This window comes from Seriola aureovittata, chromosome 24, assembly GCF_021018895.1.
Source record: "Seriola aureovittata isolate HTS-2021-v1 ecotype China chromosome 24, ASM2101889v1, whole genome shotgun sequence".
Taxonomy (NCBI): domain Eukaryota; kingdom Metazoa; phylum Chordata; class Actinopteri; order Carangiformes; family Carangidae; genus Seriola; species Seriola aureovittata.
In genome coordinates this window covers 11,751,173-11,770,056 of record NC_079387.1, presented here as the reverse complement: position 1 = coordinate 11,770,056, position 18,884 = coordinate 11,751,173, and the positions used below count along the sequence as shown (strand labels likewise).

At 44.2% G+C, this 18,884-nt stretch overlaps 4 protein-coding genes across 6 annotated transcripts; all 4 read left to right on the top strand.

Moving 5' to 3' along the window:
• The first annotated feature begins 48 nt into the window (after positions 1-48).
• LOC130165449 (uncharacterized) lies at positions 49-3,815 on the top strand. Its single transcript, XM_056370752.1, has 8 exons — positions 49-342; positions 826-1,017; positions 1,096-1,218; positions 1,520-1,752; positions 1,839-1,976; positions 2,078-2,265; positions 2,636-2,799; positions 3,272-3,815. Exons 1-8 carry the CDS (start codon positions 336-338, stop codon positions 3,415-3,417), a joined length of 1,191 nt encoding a protein of 396 aa, XP_056226727.1. The 5' UTR covers positions 49-335; the 3' UTR covers positions 3,418-3,815.
• Positions 3,816-4,510: 695 nt separating this feature from the next.
• On the top strand, positions 4,511-9,518 carry f7l (coagulation factor VII, like). Of its 3 annotated transcripts, XM_056370741.1 has the most exons (9): positions 4,511-4,529; positions 4,680-4,779; positions 6,912-7,075; positions 7,151-7,175; positions 7,260-7,373; positions 7,455-7,595; positions 8,079-8,167; positions 8,312-8,432; positions 8,672-9,518. In XM_056370741.1, the coding sequence occupies exons 1-9, from the start codon at positions 4,527-4,529 to the stop codon at positions 9,217-9,219; spliced, it is 1,305 nt and encodes a 434-aa protein (XP_056226716.1). In that variant the 5' UTR covers positions 4,511-4,526; the 3' UTR covers positions 9,220-9,518. The 3 variants fall into 3 exon arrangements, with proteins under 3 accessions (XP_056226716.1, XP_056226717.1, XP_056226718.1); XM_056370742.1 differs by lacking the exon at positions 4,511-4,529 and having other exon boundaries at positions 4,589-4,779; positions 6,909-7,075; XM_056370743.1 differs by lacking the exon at positions 4,511-4,529 and having other exon boundaries at positions 4,591-4,779.
• Positions 9,519-9,918: 400 nt separating this feature from the next.
• f7 (coagulation factor VII) lies at positions 9,919-14,200 on the top strand. Its single transcript, XM_056370740.1, has 8 exons — positions 9,919-10,059; positions 10,672-10,835; positions 11,144-11,168; positions 11,522-11,635; positions 11,986-12,132; positions 12,589-12,707; positions 12,955-13,075; positions 13,159-14,200. Exons 1-8 carry the CDS (start codon positions 9,990-9,992, stop codon positions 13,749-13,751), a joined length of 1,353 nt encoding a protein of 450 aa, XP_056226715.1. The 5' UTR covers positions 9,919-9,989; the 3' UTR covers positions 13,752-14,200.
• Positions 14,201-14,943: 743 nt separating this feature from the next.
• Positions 14,944-18,549, top strand: f7i (coagulation factor VIIi). The gene is made up of 8 exons (XM_056370737.1): positions 14,944-15,099; positions 15,365-15,528; positions 16,155-16,179; positions 16,525-16,638; positions 16,755-16,892; positions 17,229-17,344; positions 17,500-17,620; positions 17,694-18,549. The coding sequence occupies exons 1-8, from the start codon at positions 15,039-15,041 to the stop codon at positions 18,347-18,349; spliced, it is 1,395 nt and encodes a 464-aa protein (XP_056226712.1). The 5' UTR covers positions 14,944-15,038; the 3' UTR covers positions 18,350-18,549.
• The last annotated feature ends 335 nt before the right edge of the window (positions 18,550-18,884 follow it).

The following is an 18,884-nucleotide window of genomic DNA, read 5'->3' as shown; positions in this document are numbered from 1 at the left end:
TCAGGACTAAACGCGAATTCATTTTTGAATTGACCTATATTAGCCACCGTACTACAGCGCCGGTTACGAAATGTCAACATAAACACATTTCTAGTGTCGTAACCGTTTTTACAGCGGTGTGAGATATAGAGGAAAAGAAATACAATGAAATAATCGCTTGTCAGGAAACATTTACCGGTTACATTACTGGTTTTAACGGGAGGTCTGCGTGTCGAACAGTTTTTCAGCCTGAAGGTTTTTCACGTTAGTCACTTCCTGTATAGTTTTGTAACCATTAACTTATGCAAGTTTAAGTGAATTGTTATGAACAGAGCTGCTGCGGGTCAACTGGATCTATGACAGGTGAGGAGACTTCATCTGATTAAAACACAGACTTTAACATGAACTTCTTATAGACTGATGCGTGTGTAGTTTACACAGCGACTGAACCTGTGGTCACTGAATGAACCTGCTCATGTTTTATAATTTCTCCTCTGCCATCGAGCTGAGTCATGCTACAAGTGAAGGCACCTGTGCAAAGATCAGCTGATTAATCGATTACTCGATGAACAGAAAGTCAATAATATAATGATAAAGCTTATTTTATATTTATATTACCTATTACAAAGATCAAAGGATACAAGATAATACCTGTATATACATATACTACAATAAAGAGTTTGACACAACATTAGAAGAACAGAACTTTATTATGAAGGTCTTTAAAAAATAAAATAAAATAAAAGATTTCATCAATAAAGAAACAAACAATTAAATAATCAGGAGAAAAACATTTGTCTTTTCCTGATGTAAACTGTTCAGAGTTTAACTGCCCCTCCTCCTCAGGTGAGATGTCTCAGGTGCGCCGGGCGGTGAGCGAGGCCATGTGGGCCATGTGTGCGGCTGACTCCATGTCCATGCCGGTCCACTGGTACTACGACACCCACGACATCAGGAGGGACTTTGGAGACTGGATATCAGGACTCAACCCGCCCAGAAGCAGACACCCGTCCAGCATCCTCAGCCTCTCCAACACCGGTACCACTCTTTACTGAAGCCACAGACCTTTATTGGGTCAGAGGTCATGATGATGATGAGTTCATGTGTGTGTTGCAGCTGGTAGCGGTCGGACCGCCTGGTCGTCCGGTGCAAAGCGGCAGGATGTGGTCGGTCACGTCATCCTGCACCATAAACTGAACCTGTGGAAGTCGTCCAGAGGCTCGGTCCACTACCACCAAGGTACTGCTGCTCACTTCCTGGAGCTGAGCTCGTCTTCCTCCATCCTCAGGCTCCACAGAGGAGCTGTAGTTCTCCCCTGTGGTCCAGTTTTAATGTCTCAGTGTTTCTGAAATTCAGTTGTAGATGTAAAAACAAGGACTCATGGAACCTCCTTCGGTCTGTGCTGCGCTTCAGGGTTAAAGTCTGAAGTCTGATTATCAGGACAGAAATGTCCCACTCAGTCATATTGTTTGATCTAAAGCTTCTGTGCTGAAGATGTTTGTGATGAAGCTGAATATTTGTCCTGTCTGTGTCACTGCAGGTCTTCAGGCCGGTGATAACACCCTGAACGTCCTCTGTTCCCTCCGAGCCGCTCGCTCCCTCAGCGGCGGAGGTTTCACCGACGTCTCTCAGCCGGACGCTCGAGCCGCCGTGCTGTCAGACTACGTCCAGTTCCTGACCACGCCCGGCACCCACAACGACACCTACGCCGAGTCCTTCCACCGCTCCTTCTTCGCCGACTGGCAGGAGAGCAGACCGACCTCACCACATCAGGTAAAACAAACGCACCCCGTCACATTCAGCTGGTTTTAACTCCACATGTCCTCTGGTTAACTCCTCCAGTTCTCTGTGTTCTCCAGGTTCTGACGTTTGCAGAAAAACGCTCCAAACACAAGTTGAGCTCCTCGTTCCCCGACGGCCAGCTGGACGCCATCGGCTGCCTTCCCATGAGCATCCCCTTCATCCTGCTGTCAGCCTCAGCCAATGAGGAGCAGGCTGTGAGTGTCATGACGCAGCCGTCACTGTCAGATTTAAACCCAAAAACAAAACGTTCTCCAGGATCCAGGTGTCACACCTCCTCTCCGGACTCTGTCCTCAGGTCTCAGCAGCAGTTGAGTTTGTGAAGCTCACCCATCCTCACCCCAAAGTGCCCGAGTACGTGTCCATCTACTGCCGGGCGCTGCACGCCGTGCTGGGGGGGGGCAGCGTCCGCCAGCAGGCCGAACACGCTCTGAGGAGACTGGACGCCTGGGACACCTGTCAGAGCTACAGCCGCAAAGCCGCCAGGTGAGACTGACCCAGAACCAGCGCTCTGAGGTGTCAGGTCGGGTGATGCACAATAAAGTCAAAATGATTATTGATATCAGGAAGTATCTGAAGGTTATGACCCTCTGAAACAACACTTCCTTCATGCTTTTCACATTAAAAGCCTTCCAGAAAAGGAATGGATTTTGCCTTTTGAGCTGCTGGGGTGCTTTTATTGTGAAATATTTGTGCTTCTTGCTGACTTTTCTTCTGTTACTGTAGGTTTTTCACATTAAAAGCCCACCAGAAAAGGGAGGGATTGTCACCTCTGAAATGTGACTTTAATATCTGATCTTTAATATTGTATTTGTATAAATAAAACTGTGTGTCTGTGTGTGTGTGTGTGTTTTAGGTTTGCTGTGTCCTCGGAGGAGAGACTGAAGGTCCATCAGAGCGCTGTGAACTACCTGGGTCTGGCCTGCTACACTAAAGGTGCTCTGTCCAGCATGTTCTACCTGGCCCACGAGTTTCACGATGACCCCAGAGGAGGAATCCTGGCAAACACCAACTGTGGAGGTTCGTACGTTTCTTCCTCAGTCGAGATGAAAGAACAGAGAAGAAGAAGAAAGTTCATTTTACCAACATTTAATTCTAAGCTCATTCACACTGATACTTCAGCACAACATGATACCTTTCACAATAAGAGTTGCTGGTTAGGTTTGGAGCTGCACTATCACAGCAGGAACCTTTGAAGGAAGGGGGGAAAGTAACTGAGTACATTTACTCAAGTACTGTACTTAAGGACAATATTAAGATACTTGTGCCTCAAAGACCAAAACCTGAATCCAGATCAGTGAGTCAGGACAGTTTCTTCTTCTTTCCCCTGAATCATTTGACGACTCAGGATCAGTGATCTGATCAGAGATCAGTCACAGGAAACAGGAAGTACTTTTAACACAAAGCTGGTAGTACTTGTGTACTTGTACCACTGGCTGCTGTCTACAGGTGTATATGTTGTTATTTGTGTCTTACCTGTGTCCCTCCCCAGGTGAGAACTGTAACCGCGGGGCGGCGCTGGGAGCCCTGCTGGGGGCGGGGGGGTCGTATATCGAGGCTGTCATCCCGCAGGAGTGGAAGGAGGAACTGAGGGATGGCCAGGACTTCATCCCCGACATCCTGAAGGAGACGGAGTGAGAGCGGGGGGGGGGGGGGGGGCTGCAGCACTGAGAAATAAACAGATAAAAACTGAACTTCCACTGAATCAGTTTGTCTTCCTGTTTACAAACTTAATGATTTTACACTTTCAAATTTCCAATTCTCTTGTGTCATGTTTTATTTAAGAATGAAAATCTTTTCATTAATACAGTTTGATTGTCACGTGTTTTGTCTGGTGGTGTGGACTGTCTGGTCGTCATGGGAACAATCATCATAAAAGGCAAATTGTCGGAGGGAAAACTGATCAGAAATATGAAATGTTTTTTTATTTTTCCTCTCTTCTTGATTGTGTTAAAGACTTATGAGGAACCAGCAGCCTGTAAATGAACATCTCTGTGTCGGCTCATGAAAAATAAAATCTGTCTTCAGAGACCAAACCGTCTCTTTTGTTGAATATTAAACTACAAATAAAAATAAAAATGTTTTCCAGAAGTAAATATTTATTTTTTATTTAATTTAAAAAAACGTACATCACATCAGCAATTTACTGTATAAATGGAGGATGCAGCACACCTGCCGCCACACGAGGGCGCCACCCACCAATTTATCAATAAGCGAAGCATCATGTAATTACAACTGGTCACTTCCTGCCAGACTTGACTTCTCGTTAGTGGGCTCCTCTATGAGTGTTCGTTATGACTTAAACTGTTAACGTACTGTTTAATGTTATTCAAAACTAAAGCCATAGAATGTGATAACACATAAGCTCATAATGTATTTAATTCTAAAACCACGTCCTAGTCACAGAGAAGTCAGACCAACCGATCAGGTACCAATAAACTTTGATTATTGGAATGTGGGTTGTTATTGGTCAAATCCACAAGGACAAAATAAAATACTTTTCATTGATTTTTAAATTTTGAGATGAAGCGGGACGATGTGGTGGGGCACCGCCCCCCCGAGCCCACGTCTAGAGCCGGGCCTGGTGCTCAGGCTTTTACTCAGAACCGTGTTTCTAAATTCTGATTGGTGCATGGAAGTATTTGTCAACACGTTTCCCGCCCACTTAGAACCAGAGGGAAAGGACAAAGACCAACACTGGTGTTTCATGTGGGAAATAACGAAAACTGACCCAAGCTTAACAGGAAATGGTATTTAATACAGTTACTGTAGGAGTCAGCTGGTCAGTCAGCTGGTCAGTCAGCTGGTCAGCGTCAGTCGTTCTCAGGACAAACTGTTTGCACTGTGAACTTGTGTTTGTGAGCGTTTCTGTGTTTTCAGTGTCTCTGACCTTTGATCAGTTCAGAACAAACATGGCGTCTGTCAGCGGAGAAACGAGGCGACTCTTCATCCTACGACTCCTCATCGCTTCTATCCCAGCATGCACTGGGCTTCCTGGAGGTCAGTCGTCTGTTTCTTCCTCATGTTATACTCCTCCTCCTCATCTTCTTCTTCATTGGCTTTCAGCCATCTTAGTCCACAGCCGTCCACGTCTTTCTGTTGTGAAGTTCTCTGAGGACTGATGTCAATGTGCTGGACGTTCTGCTTAGAACACTAAAGTCACATTAGAACATTAACTCTCAGAAATAATGAAGGTTTTTCTTCTTCATTTGGATAAAAAAGGTCATAAAAAGGAACTAGAAAATTCCAGGGAAATTTTGAGTGCCACGGGGGCTACTGCCGGGATGAGTACATGATTTATTTCCAGTGTTCAAAAGTCACCCTGATCATATTCTGGTTTTGAGAAATGTCTTGATATAAAAGACTCTGATATAAAACAATGTCACATCCCTCCATCATGTATTATGTGGGAAATATCTCATATTCTGTGTTGGTTTTTTTAATAAAACAAGAGGCAACATGTCTACAAACTGGCATTTAAAGGGTTAAAATCCTGAAAACTAATAATCATTTGGTAGGTTTGAGCAGAACTGAAGTGGTTTAAGAGATTTATGCAAAAAAAGCAGAAAAAAATATTGATATATGATGATTTTATAGCATTTTCTTTGTGTGTCCTTTTTTGGACGCGAGGAACCCCAGAGGGTACAAAATGTGTTACCAGTGTATAATAGACCTGTAACAGTAACTGACATTAGATTTTAAAAATATGTCAAAAAAGACACTTTCTTGCAGAAATCCATACCTTCAGCTGTAACACAGCCAAAATGATCAGCAAATCAAAAAAGGAAAGTAAAGAAAACGGCTAATGTAAAGCTAGCGGAGCTTGGAGAGTTGGTTATCTGGTTGCTAGGCGCACGCACGCACACACACAGGTCAGGAGCTGCCGTTGCCATGGCAATGTGAAAATCTGCCCAGAATTTGGCTTCTACATGGCTTCAAACAACTGCAAATTATGAGAAAACCGTTACTACTTTTCAAAAACTGAAAAGACCGTGCCAGACACTGAAGCCAGAAGTTTCTACAGTCTCTATTTTATTCAGATATTCCTTAAAATGAGTGAGTAAGCTCAGTGCGAAGACAGAGTGAGATTCTTTTGAAAAAAAAAGACGATTACATTAGGTGTCAATGAGAGTGAGACAGGTATTGCTGCCGGACTCGGCACCCCCGTTTAAATTTTGTGCAGACCCTGCCTGTCAAAGTTACATTTTATGAATCCCAACAACTATGTCTACATTTTCAGAAAGAATTATTTGTCTCCTTTTTACGGTTTGGCCGTGAGCTCGAGTTAAAAATAAAAATAAAGGTTATTTTTTACTGCTTCACGCACTCTAGCCAACTGACGCTTTCACTCTAACTTTGAAGAAAAAGTGATTTGCACTCCTCCTTTGAGTGCTCACAGTGTGAAAAGTTTACATGTTATGTAAAAACAGTTCCTGTCTTTTTGAGAGAGCAGAAGTTTTCCTCCGTTTTATAGTTTGAATCACATTTCTACGTGCAGGTATGAGAGAGCTGGGTGACTCAGAAAAAAGGTGAAATTTTGTAGAAAAAAGGTGAAATTTTGTGGGTTTCTAAAGAAAATTCCAATGCATTTCTAATGCATTATTTATTCCCAGTTTTTTGGGAATAACTTTGGCAAAAATTGGAATTTTAACACCAAAAGTCATAACAGCTCTTTCGGGATCAAGACGTACGTTTTGATGTATATATTACCGGGGTTTTCTCAAAGCTGCGGGACGAGTTACGCTCCGCCCCGAGGCCCTCCTCTCAGCTGAGCACCCGTGGCACTAATTAGCAATAGCTCTAAATTCTATGACCGACACACTAGTTTAATGCCTTCTTTTGAAACTATGTTAAATTGCTTTGTCTCTGTCAAATAAATAAACAAAATAAAACTAAAAAAATATTGTCTGTTTTTCACTTGTTTTGCTTAGAGTCAATGGTACAATATGTATATGTATATATGTATGTTTTTAAATCAACCATGTGAACTTGTTGTCTCATTAGCAACTGAACTTTTAGAATTTGCTAACTGAGCATTAACAAGCTTTAGTTTTAAATAAATCTAATTGTCCATCCCATTAAATGATCTTTACTATTATTGGCCACGTGTCCTGTGCTTTAATGTAAAGCAGGTGTGTTTGTGAGCAGACCTGAGGCCAGTGTTGTCCTGCACCGCAGTCGTCGGGCCAACTTCCTGTTTGAAGAGTTGAAGCAAGGGAACCTGGAGCGAGAGTGTCTGGAGGAGAAATGTTCCTACGAGGAGGCCAAGGAAATCTTCACCGTGCCACAACAGCTGGTCAGTCAGGGTTCAAACCTTTCCTGGTTGATGTTCGTTATCTGGTCTTTAATTAGTGTGTGTTCCTCTCCTCAGGAGGCGTTCTGGGGGACTTACACAGGTACTGAGACTCAACACCGTCAGGGTTCATAACATTCATTCATGTTCAGTCTGTTAAAAACTCTTTGCCGCTTCCCATTTCCAGCGCCGGATCACTGCCTGTCCTCCCCCTGTAAGAACGGAGCCACCTGTACCCGCCATATAGACACCTATACCTGCAAATGTGCACCTGGTTTCCATGGATACAACTGCGACAAAGGTAGAAAATACCAGCTGACACATCTCTGTGAGTGCTGCTGATAAATTCAGTTGTGGTTTTCGTCTGTTTTCCTCTTCACAGCGCGTCTGACCTCCAGCAGCTGTCGCTATAGAAACGGAGGATGTGAACATTTCTGCAGAGAGTTTCCGGATCGTTCTTACACCTGTTTCTGTGCCTCAGGATACAGGCTGGATCGGGACAACAGCACCTGCCAGCCCCAAGGTCTGAACCAGGACTCACGACTTACACCATCCACAAACACCCAGCAAACTAGTATGAATACCATAGCAACCACTTAGCAACCAATTTTTGATTATCCAGCAACCAATCACTAAACTGCCTGCAATACCATAGCAACCATTTAGCAATTGTGACTATGTGGCTTTCATTATTGATTAATGGTCTGAAAACACATTTTCTTTACCTATTAAGACTTTAGTAATCACATAGCAACCACCTTTTGATGCCCTAGCAACCATTTCCTCATCCTGGAGCCACAGTGCCCGCATAGCAACCACCTACTAGAAACCACAGCGGACATCATAGCAACCACCCAGTAAAACACTAAAAACTGGACTGAAACCCTGTGTACCACCCACTAACCCCTTAGCAACCACTTAGCAACCAATTTAGAAACTTTACAACCACAAAAAATATCAGCAACCAGGAAGCAACAAGCCTGTTTTTCTGGTCTCCCTGGTCCAGACGCTGCTCCCTGTGGAAGACCACAGATCCACTTTAGCCCCAGGGTTGTTAACGGGCAAATCTGCCCCAAAGGACACTGTCCATGGCAGGTAAGCTCCTGTATTATCGTCGACTCCAGTTCTACAAACTCATGTATTAAAACATCCACGACTCTGCGAGTCTCCGTCTCTCTCCAGATTAGACAGGTGTAATGAAGATACAGTGTGTGATGATGTCACTGCGTCTCTGCCCAGGCTCTGTTGACTGAAAACAATGAGTACACCTGTGGAGCCATCGTCCTGTCAGATCAGTGGATCCTGACTGCTGCTCACTGCGTCTGGAAGAAACCTGTCGCAATCTTCCACGTCATCGTCGGTAAGACTTCGGCTCCTTTTTCTTGTTTCCTGTATAAATTTGATTTTGATTTGAAGACAAAAATAATGAATTGGAACTAATTGATTGGGAACACGAGGCGTCAGTGTGTGGTGGTTTCTTTCTCCTCTTTCAAATCAACTAAAGTTTAATTAGGCGGGATCAATCAATGAAGGGAAGTAAATTAGTAAATGACTGATTTGGTTCTGTTATTAATGAAATAAGACACTGTCTCTGTAAAGGTGAACATGACCGAGAGGAGGAAGAGAAGAGCGAGCAGAGGCGGCGGGTGGTCAAAGTTCTGATCCACCCTCGTTACAACAAGACCAGCTCCGACAGCGACCTGGCCATGCTCAAGCTCTACCGCCCAGTCAAAATGGGACTCCACGTGGTGCCCATCTGCCTTCCCGCCCTCAACACCACCTTCATCAGGACACTGGCGACCGTCCGCCACTCCACCGTGTCCGGTTGGGGCCGCCTGGCGCAGCACGGTCCGCCCGCCAGATTCCTCCAGCGCCTGGTGCTGCCCAGGGTCCCTCTGCAGGAGTGCCGCCTCCACACCAAGCTCAATATCACCAGGAACATGCTCTGCGCCGGCCACAAGACCGGAGGGCAGGACGCCTGCGAGGGCGACAGCGGCGGCCCTCTGGTGACCCGCTACAAGAAGACCTGGTTCCTGACGGGCGTGGTGAGCTGGGGGAAGGGCTGCGCCAACGAAAACCTGTACGGGGTCTACACCAAAGTCAGCAACTTCCTGGGCTGGATTGAGGACATGAAGTCCACTGGCTGAAACTGGTTCAGATACTGGGACCAGACCCAAACTGGACCTGTCACCAAAAAGATAATTCATCAGCTGATTATTTTTCACAAATAACTTATTAATCATTTGGTCTTTAAAATGGTTAAAAGTTCATCTATAGTTACTAATGCTGTGTAATATCTATCTTTTTGTGTTGTGTAATTAAAGACTTGTTAGATTCATGGTCAGTTTAAATAGTTATTGACCCTGAAGGCATCATTTTACTCCTTTATGGGTTATTATTAAAAAATGTCATTTTGTTGGAAATAAAGAGAAAGTGAGAACTGGGACTGAGTCTGTTCATGTCAGTTGAATCTGTTTTGGAGGAGTTATGTTTTGTTTGAACTAAATCAATGTCTATTAACGAGGGTCAATGTGGCCAATGAAAACTATGATGACAAATATTCACTGATGATCTTTTATTCTCCTTTTTTTCACCTAAAAACAAACTGTATGTGGAGAACAAGTGAGTGAATCCAGCTTCAGGAGGATTCACTATCCATCATCTAGTGAACTGAATTATTTTCTGCCTGACCTCTGACCTCTGACCTCTGGACCTGTGAGACTCGTAGAGAAGCAGGAAGCTCTCAGAACAGAGCAGCCGTCAGGTACAGTCACATTTTGTCAGTTTGGCAGCATGTGATCAGTAGAGGGGTGGAGGGAGGTGGGATGGGTTGTGTGATGGAGGGGGGGGGGGGGGGGGGGTGGATCAGACTTTGGACCGTTGCGTCCACAAAGAAGCAGCACAGCACTCGGCTCTGATGAAGGCGATGTGGCTCAGAGTCTTCTTCACCCTGGTCTTCAGCCTCTGCGGCTGCCAGCCGGCGTCAGGTGAGGAAAGCTCCACATTATAAAAACATCCAGAGTCCTCCGCCATGTTAGCTGCTCTGTGAGGCTATGCTAACACCAGAATGCTAACATGTTCACAATATCAACACTGACGTTTAGCAGCTAATGGTTAGTAGCATTTTAGCAGAAGAACATCTGAGAGGAATGTCATTACTTTTGTTTTTGGGCATGAGCCAAATAAAAATGAATGTTGAGCTGATGATGATGATGATGATGTTATCACTGTTTAATGTTATTGATCCTCTGGGGACCATGAATGAGTGTTTGGATGTAATAACAACTTGGACATTTATGTGAATGTTGTGAATGAGTCAGAAAATGTTGGAAATGACGTCAACCACCGTATTACATGAAAGCAGCACAAGGATCAATGATTACAGTTCATCCTCAGGGGAGCATGAATGTCTGTTTCATCAGTTTGTCCAACGGTTGTGACGAGATTATACTTGAAAACACAAATGTTGACTTTGGCACTAGAGAGAATGTGATTAAGCTTCATCTTCTGGGACCGTGAATCTCTGTGAAACATTTTGTGCCAACCAGGAAAAAAATTCATACGCCGTCGTTCCTCTTTCCTCCCGCTCTGTTTGGTAGTCTTTCTGGATCCAGATCGAGCCCATGGCGTCCTGGTCCGGACTCGGAGGTATAACTCGGGCTGGTTCGAAGAGCTGCAGATGGGAGATCTGAAGAGGGAGTGTCTGGAGGAGAAATGTTCGTACGAGGAGGCCCGGGAGGTCTTTGAACACACCGAGACCACGGTCCGAATCCTGAGAAACACAAACTCTGACTAGATCAGATGGGATTTAAGAAAGATTATTGGAAGAGCTGAGATTATATGTAAAATGTAAAATACTGTTACCTTGATGAGATTGGATCTAACTACATTTAATTTGATTAAACTTGATTAAACTGCCATGATTATTAGATTACATAATTCTGGAGATGTAATACAATGCATTTGATGTTTCCTTTGTTTCCCTTTTCCTGAACAACCAGTGAATGTTTCTTTGATTTTGTGAATGAAAATCGTCTCTGTGAATGATCTGTGGTATTTTTGTCTCCTCAGAACGAGTTCTGGACGACGTACAACGGTAAGAACTCACACACTTTAATCCCACTGTTCAAGAGTCCTGCTAGCTGCTAATCTGGGCTAGCTCCAGTCCTGACCGACCACAGTCCTGCAGGAACATCCTGGCCCTTGGATTGGTGCTGAACTGCTGCACGAGCCTCAGCTATGTAAAACAGTTTTCTGCAGGACTCACTGAGTTGACTTTTTAATCATTATTATTTATGTCAATACTTCCTGGCTGTATTTCACAATAATCATCAATAGTATCCTTAATCATCATTATCACAACTTGGACCTGGATAACCAGCAAAACTACATCAGCAACAACAGCTGTACTGTGTGACACTGAATAATCACAGTGTGTTTGTCTTGTAGTCCCAGACAGCTGTAAGTCCAGCCCCTGTCTGAACGGTGGCAGCTGCTCCACCCAGAGTTCGTCCTACACCTGCTTCTGTCTGCCACAGTTCAGTGGACTCAACTGTGAGCTTGGTGAGAAAAATTACACATGGTGTTCCTGAAGTTTATTACCCGCTCAGGAGGCTCAGTCTGGAGCCCAAAATCCATCTGATGGACCAAGAAAACACGTCCTCCTCCAGCTTTTTAAAATCCCAAACAGTGTTGGAGAATGTACTGCAAGTACAGCATTGTAAAAATACTTGTACTTCAGTAAAATTATAGAAACACTTTAATTTTTCTGAGATGGTTTGTGATCATATGTCTAATTTGAGCTGTCGAAGACACGCAGCTGTACTTGGATGATTTATTACCAGCTCAGACACTGTTCCGTAATTAATACGTCAAACATTCAAACAGTTTTAACATAAACACGTTGTTTTCAGAGTTCCTGGCCGTCCCCAACACCTGCCTGCTGGAGAACGGAGGCTGTGACCATTTCTGTGATGAAGACAAGGAAGCACAAAGAGTTAACTGCTCGTGTGCAGACGGCTACTTCCTGGATGCTGACGGGCAGAGCTGCGTAGCGATAGGTGGGTTTGCTTCATTCACGCGACAGATGCAAATACAAGCTTGCAGATGATTATTATCAATAATCTACAGAAAAAGCCAATAACATACGTAATCACAGAACTTCATTTGAAGAGAAATATTAGATTTTATCTCTATCAGAATTGGTGGATGCCTTTCCTTCTTCCCTCTACACTGACCCCTAAAAAGAAAGCTTTGGTTTGAAAACCTGGGACGAGTCATTTGCTGCTACAGGAACATAGACGAGTGTGTCGTCAGCATAGCAGTGATCATTTATATTGTGTATGTTAAAGCTCTGACCACGTGGCGAAACAAAACAACAGTGTAACAAGCAATGATCCCTGTGGGACACCACAGTCACAAAAACAGACAAATCTGCGTCACATTCTGCTGCTTTGTTACAAAGTCAACGTTAAAAATATCTTTTTGTTTGTTTGTTTGTTTATTTGTTTGTTCAGGGTCGATAGCGTGTGGCATGGTGCCTGTCCTGCAGGCTAAAAACAAAGCCCACCAGCTGGACTCTCGAGCTCGAATCGTTGGAGGGACAGAGTGTCCCAAAGGTGAATGTCCCTGGCAGGTACGCTAAAGATAAGACTGCAGTTGACCCTACTGTACATCCTGTGTGTGGTTTCAGCACAGCTCTTTTTAACTCTTTGGTTGTCAGGATGTATCAGTCCTGAAATGTCTGTCTGAACTCTAAACTTTGAAACTGTGCCTGAACCAGACTCTAGTGGAAAAGCCACTCAAAGTCTTTTGTTTTGATGAAGGGTATTTACTTACTTTTACTGTTTGTGATTAGTTTTTGTTCCTGTTTGTTGTTGGAGGTTTTGCTGATGTACAAAGACAAAGGTTTCTGTGGAGGAGTGATTTATAAACCCACGTGGATCCTCACAGCGTCTCACTGTATGGAGAACACAGACATCCGGTTCCTGAAGGTGGTCGCAGGTACGAATCCCTCTGCTCACAGCAAGCTAACGGCATCAGGAGGCGGGAGTGAATCCGGTTTGACCCTGCTCTTTGTCTGTCAGGTGAACACAACACAGGTGTGAAGGAGGGCACGGAGCAGTTCATCCATGTGTCTGAGATCATCATGCACGAGAATTACGTGATGCAAACCGCCGACAACGACATCGCCCTCCTTCGCCTGGCGTCGCCCATCACCTACACACAGTACGCCGTCCCAGTGTGCCTGCCGACTCGCCGCCTGGCTGAGCTCGACCTCTGGGCCATCCATCTGCACACGGTGAGCGGCTGGGGGAGGAGGGGCGAGAATGGACCCACCTCGCACCTCCTGCGACGCCTGAAGGTGCCACGGATCCGGACGCAGCAGTGCATGGCAGAGAGCGGCGTGGTGCTCACCAAGAACATGTTCTGTGCCGGGTACATCGAGGGCCGGCAGGACTCGTGTAAAGGCGACAGCGGCGGGCCCTTGGTGACGCAGTACAAGAACACCACGTTCCTGCTGGGCATCGTCAGCTGGGGGAAGGGCTGCGCCCGACCGGGCAACTACGGCATCTACACCCGGGTGTCCAACTACCTGGAGTGGATTCATAACCGAACGGCGACGACAGATCGTCCGAAAAACCTCACAGAGGCTCTGACTCACAACCTGACCACCTGAGGGCCGGTGTGGACCGGATCAACTGCCCAGGGGCCTCGTTGTTGGGCCCCTGTGGAGCGACCAGAGCTGACACCATAACAACGTTGATCATCGAATAATCGTTTAGTCATTTATCAGGAAAAAACTTGTTCCAGCTTCACAAACGTTAAGATGTGTTTGTCATGAACGACAGAACAAACCAGCGACCTCTGTGTTTCAGACTGTTGAATAAAAGAAAACATCTGCTCCAGCTGTTTACACTTCTGATTATTATCTGACGTTTTAACGACTGAGGATTAATTAATTTATCAAAAAGCTTTACTTCAGCATAATCTAACGATGTACACCAGCCAGTGAGCTTCAGTCTTTATGTTTAACAAGAATAAAAGTGTCAGTTACACTGATAATAATTTATAATCTGACTTCACTGTTTTGTAGGAATAAAACAAAATATTTCACACCTAAAAAAAGTCTGTTTTTATCATATTTGTGTGAGTTCAGTCACAGGTCATGAACATGTGTGTGTGTGTGTGTGTGTGTGTGTCGTGGTTGTTTTTGCAGGTTTTGCAATCTGGTAAATTCCTGTGTGTGTATGATTTCATCATTCCAGTATGTTTGTACAGTGCAGAGAGAGAGGTGTTTACAGTTTCTCCCCCTGAGGAACCATTTATTAAAGGTTTATGAACTGTAATTAATAACTTTATTAATCACTAATTGATGCTTTATTGATCCAATCCGTTTTTAATAAGAACAACTCTTAGGTTGCCAGGTTGTGGGAAATCCACCTCCAGCACAACACTTTGTCTTTTTAGCTCAGCTGTAGAACATCTGGAATACAATCAGTTTATTAGCTGATTATTCACATTTAGAACTACAGACTGGAACCTTTAATTAATGATTTATTAACATTTATAATTGCAGGAGACTAATGGATTATCAACTGAGAGTAGAAACAATACAGGATTTAAACAGGACAAACTGATGCTAAAGAGTCTTTATCCAAACAACAGAATGACTTGCAGATCAACAGCCAATCAGAATGAGTTAATTACTGGTTAAACCATAATAAACCTGCAGTTATTTGACCCATTTGCTTTAAACATTTAAACACTTATCAGTAGAAACCACAGTGGAGCAGTGAGTGATCTCCTCAGGTTTGTTTACTGACCTGATTCGAAACGAGTCGTGTCTTTCTGGTGTTGGCTCTGAGGGTCGGAGGCTTAGTGGGCGTGGACTTCAGATGCTCCGCCTCCCCTAAAAAAACCCTCCTCCATCTTGTTTTGCTGGGTCACTTTGAAACAAGCCAACATGCTGCTGAGGAGCTGCTGCACCATCTGGACTCTGCTGCTGGGCTTCACTGCTGCTGCAGGTCTGATCCTCAACACTTAACCAACACTTAACCAACACTTAACCATGACTTAACCAACACTTAACCATGACTTAACCATGACTTAACCATCACTTAACCATCACTTAACCATCACTTAACCAACACTTAACCAACACTTACAAGAAAACCACACTGTGAATTATGGGCTGTATTATAGCATGTTTGTAACTTACATACATCACAGCTAACTGAATAAAGAGATGAGCATGGAGCTCCTGAGTCTGTCACACTTTCTTGTTTCCAGTGTTCGTGGAGAAGCGCGAGGCGAACACGGTGCTGCAGAGATGGCGGAGAGCGAACAGCGGCTTCCTGGAGGAGTTAAAACAAGGGAACCTGGAGAGGGAGTGCATTGAGGAGATCTGCGACTACGAGGAGGCGCGAGAAGTCTTCGAAGACGAGGGCAAGACGGTCAGTCAGTCAGTCAGTCAGTCAGTCAGTCAGTCGAACACTGACGCCATCACTTGTTACTTGACAGGGGAAGTGTTTATGTGAAACAGAGTTAATGTTTGTGGCTCACGTCCTGTATGAATAACACAAATTAAAAGCCTCTTTTGTTCTTGAAAGTGTGTTAGCGTGACACAGATTGCAAAAGGTGTGTTAACATTAGCATTAGCATTAGCATTAGCAGGCATAATTTTGATGTTATTATTTTAGAGCAAATAACTTTGTTGGATCAGCGAAGCTGGAGATCATTTCTCTGTCTGAGTTTTGTTTATTTCAACTTTGAAAAAGATTAATTTGAGAATGTGAAGTTTCTATTCGAGTCCATTGACCCAGATTATCAATGAACAATGAACAATGTCAGGATGAAGAAGGTCATGCTCTACAACATGTGTGATTATGATAATTAATGGACTTCGTCACACATTAACCCCTCGTTAGCATCCTCACTGGACACGACTTACTCACAGGTGAATTTACAGACATTGTGGGTCCAATAATATCAAAGCAACAAAATGCTTCTGTGATTATTATCACTGAGGATAAAATGAAAGATGAATACATGAATAAAACAGTTGATTTCTGTTGTGCAGAGGCAGTTCTGGCTGACGTATGAGCGTGAGTAACACACACACATCATCTGATTAACACAAGTTTCTCACTGATCACTGATCAGTTCAAAGTGTAAAAGTAATGACGACATGACTTTTCTTAAACAGTCCACCTGTGGTTAATATATTGATTTATTCTGATGAGTCACAAATTGATTGATCAGCATCTTTCTTTGCTTTTGAAACCCAGTGATCAGGTTTTATTGATCCTCTTTCTTCTGAGTGTTCTGTACCATGTGACCCTGGATCTGGTCCGTGTCCTCGGCCCTGTCAGTTATTTTGTTCTATATGAGATTTTATTTCAGAAACTATTAAAACTATAATTAACTAACTATACGGTCTGTTGTGGCAGGTCGTGACCCCTGTCTGGTCAACCCATGTCATAACAACGGGACATGTCTCTACGTGGGGACCAACTATGAATGTCAGTGCTCCGAGGGGTTTGAAGGACGATACTGTCAGACAGGTAAAACATCATCAATCAATCGATTATACAAAACTGAGTCATTAAATGATGTTTGTTGTGAAGTTGTCAAACTAAATGTATGTTAAATAATATGAACTGACCTTTGTTCTCCTCAGTGTTTGAAGACTCCCTGAAGTGTCTGTACCAGAACGGACACTGTCAGCACTTCTGTGACGGCTCGGGAGAACGACGCAGATGTTCCTGTGCTGACGGATACAAACTGGCAGAGGACGGACGACAGTGTGTCGCTCAGGGTACAAACACCTCGTAACTGCGTCTACAGATGTTTCCTGAACTCCTCGGTGCTTTGCTTCTGCACGTTACAGGATGAAAGATAAAAACAATATTAACGCAGGCTTCTTTAAAACCCTTAGTGCTTAACTGCCGTTATTTGTGTCAGAAATCGCACTCAATAATAAATCTGAACACAGACGTCAAACATATTCAAACTTCCATAAACGTGATTACAAACCAGAGAGCAGTGATGCACTGCAGACAGGAGCTGCTAAAATAAGTGGTAGCACACATGTTACTTGGTTCTTCCTGTGTAAAGCTTTACATCAGCTCATTTATCATCTGTTGTGTTACAGTGGAGTATCCGTGTGGTCAGCTGGCTCCACAGGAAACAGGTCTGAACCTCAGTGTTGAGGGTCAGACCAGACTGGTGGGAGCCAACCACTGTCCCAGAGGACAATGTCCCTGGCAGGTAAACACCACTGGACCAAACACTACTGAACAGCAGCGCCCCCTGGAGGCTGCAGTGTTCATTACAACCATTTAAATCTAAACTGTTCATCCTCTGGGGAAGAAATCTTTCTTCTAATTATTGTCACTTTTTGTTTCATGTCATTGCGTCATCAGGTTCTGGTTCAGTTAAACGGGAAGAGCCACTGTGGAGGTGTTCTGATCCGTCCAGACTGGGTCATCACTGCTGCCCACTGTATCCATGGCAACAACCCCAAAAACCTCACTGTGGTGGCAGGTGACTAATCGGAGCCTGTATTGTGAGTTAAAGGTTGTGAGGTGTTGTTTCACGTTGTTTTTTCCGTCTCCAGGGGAACATAACCTGGACATAGAAGAAGGCACAGAACAGAAGATACCTGTTTCCATGGCGATTGCTCACGGAAATTACGTCCCGGCAACAGGTGACAGTGACGTCGCCTTGCTGTGGTTGAGCCGAGCCGTCACCCTGAACCGTGACATCATCCCCGTCTGCCTTCCCACCACAGACTTCTCAGAGCGCGAGCTGCTGCTGGTCCGCTACCACACCGTGTCCGGCTGGGGCAAGAGGACCTCAGGGGGCAACACTGAGACCTCCGCCGCCCTGCCCGGTGCTCCGGTGTCCCCCATCCTCCGCAAAATGTCTGTCCCCATCATTCAGAACTCCCAGTGCTCCCACAGAGCCCAGTTCAACTTCACCGACAACATGCTGTGTGCGGGATACCTGGAGGGTCGCCAAGAGAGTTGCCGTGGAGACGACGGTAGCCCACTGGTCACGCTGTACGGTTCCACCCACTTCCTGACAGGCGTGGTCGGCTGGGGGCGGGGCTGTTCACAGCCCGGGTATTATGGGGTGTACACCAAAATGGCCAACTTTGTGGACTGGGTGGAGACCATCACAAAAGACCCGCCCACCATGATGACAGCCAATGAGGAGCCAGTGGAGAGAAGCGCTCCGTCTCTGGACATGCTGGAACAGACACTCATTTAATCAAAGATGAGTTTTAGGAACCGACTATGACAGAAACTAGAGCAGTAAAAGTTAAACAGTTAAATTCTTTATTTTATCCTGATGGTAAAGTTTGTCTCCTTGTGTTTTTGTTTTGGCTGAAAACATTTAGAGATCAATATGTGCTGATAATGTATAATAATAATAATATAATGATGCTGAATTAAAGTGACTGATTCAGATCCTGGTGGTGATTTGTGATGAATGTCCACATTTTCACACATGACTCTTATTGTGAAAAACCAGAGCTTCAACAGGGACTACACGTTGTGAGGACTTCGAAATATAATATAAAAAAATATTTAAAAAATTCCGTTCAATAGTTAAATTTTAAAAAAGGAAATATAATCTACAAACTGAATTTGTACAAACAAACAAATTTCAACAAAAACAAAAGTTATTTGCAAAGATGGAATCTATGTGCGTGACTGGTACCAATCAAACTAATCAATTTAGACACACTTGACCTTAAACTTTATTTTGAAAATACAAACTCATCAGATGTTAGTTAATCATC

Bases quoted from the DNA above. Each gene is read 5' to 3' on its own strand.
- LOC130165449 (XM_056370752.1), top strand. The intron at 1,018-1,095 runs GTACCACTCTTT...TGTGTGTTGCAG, and splicing joins CCTCAGCCTCTCCAACACCG to CTGGTAGCGGTCGGACCGCC. The intron at 2,800-3,271 runs GTTCGTACGTTT...GTCCCTCCCCAG, and splicing joins GGCAAACACCAACTGTGGAG to GTGAGAACTGTAACCGCGGG.
- f7i (XM_056370737.1), top strand. From the start codon at position 15,039: ATGCTGCTGAGGAGCTGCTGCACCATCTGGACTCTGCTGCTGGGCTTC. The intron at 16,180-16,524 runs GTGAGTAACACA...CTGTTGTGGCAG, and splicing joins GTTCTGGCTGACGTATGAGC to GTCGTGACCCCTGTCTGGTC. The intron at 17,345-17,499 runs GTAAACACCACT...TTGCGTCATCAG, and splicing joins GAGGACAATGTCCCTGGCAG to GTTCTGGTTCAGTTAAACGG.
- f7 (XM_056370740.1), top strand. From the start codon at position 9,990: ATGAAGGCGATGTGGCTCAGAGTCTTCTTCACCCTGGTCTTCAGCCTC. The intron at 10,060-10,671 runs GTGAGGAAAGCT...TCTGTTTGGTAG, and splicing joins CGGCTGCCAGCCGGCGTCAG to TCTTTCTGGATCCAGATCGA. The intron at 12,133-12,588 runs GTGGGTTTGCTT...TTGTTTGTTCAG, and splicing joins GCAGAGCTGCGTAGCGATAG to GGTCGATAGCGTGTGGCATG.
- f7l (XM_056370741.1), top strand. The intron at 4,780-6,911 runs GTCAGTCGTCTG...AATGTAAAGCAG, and splicing joins ATGCACTGGGCTTCCTGGAG to GTGTGTTTGTGAGCAGACCT. The intron at 8,168-8,311 runs GTAAGCTCCTGT...GTCTCTGCCCAG, and splicing joins AAGGACACTGTCCATGGCAG to GCTCTGTTGACTGAAAACAA.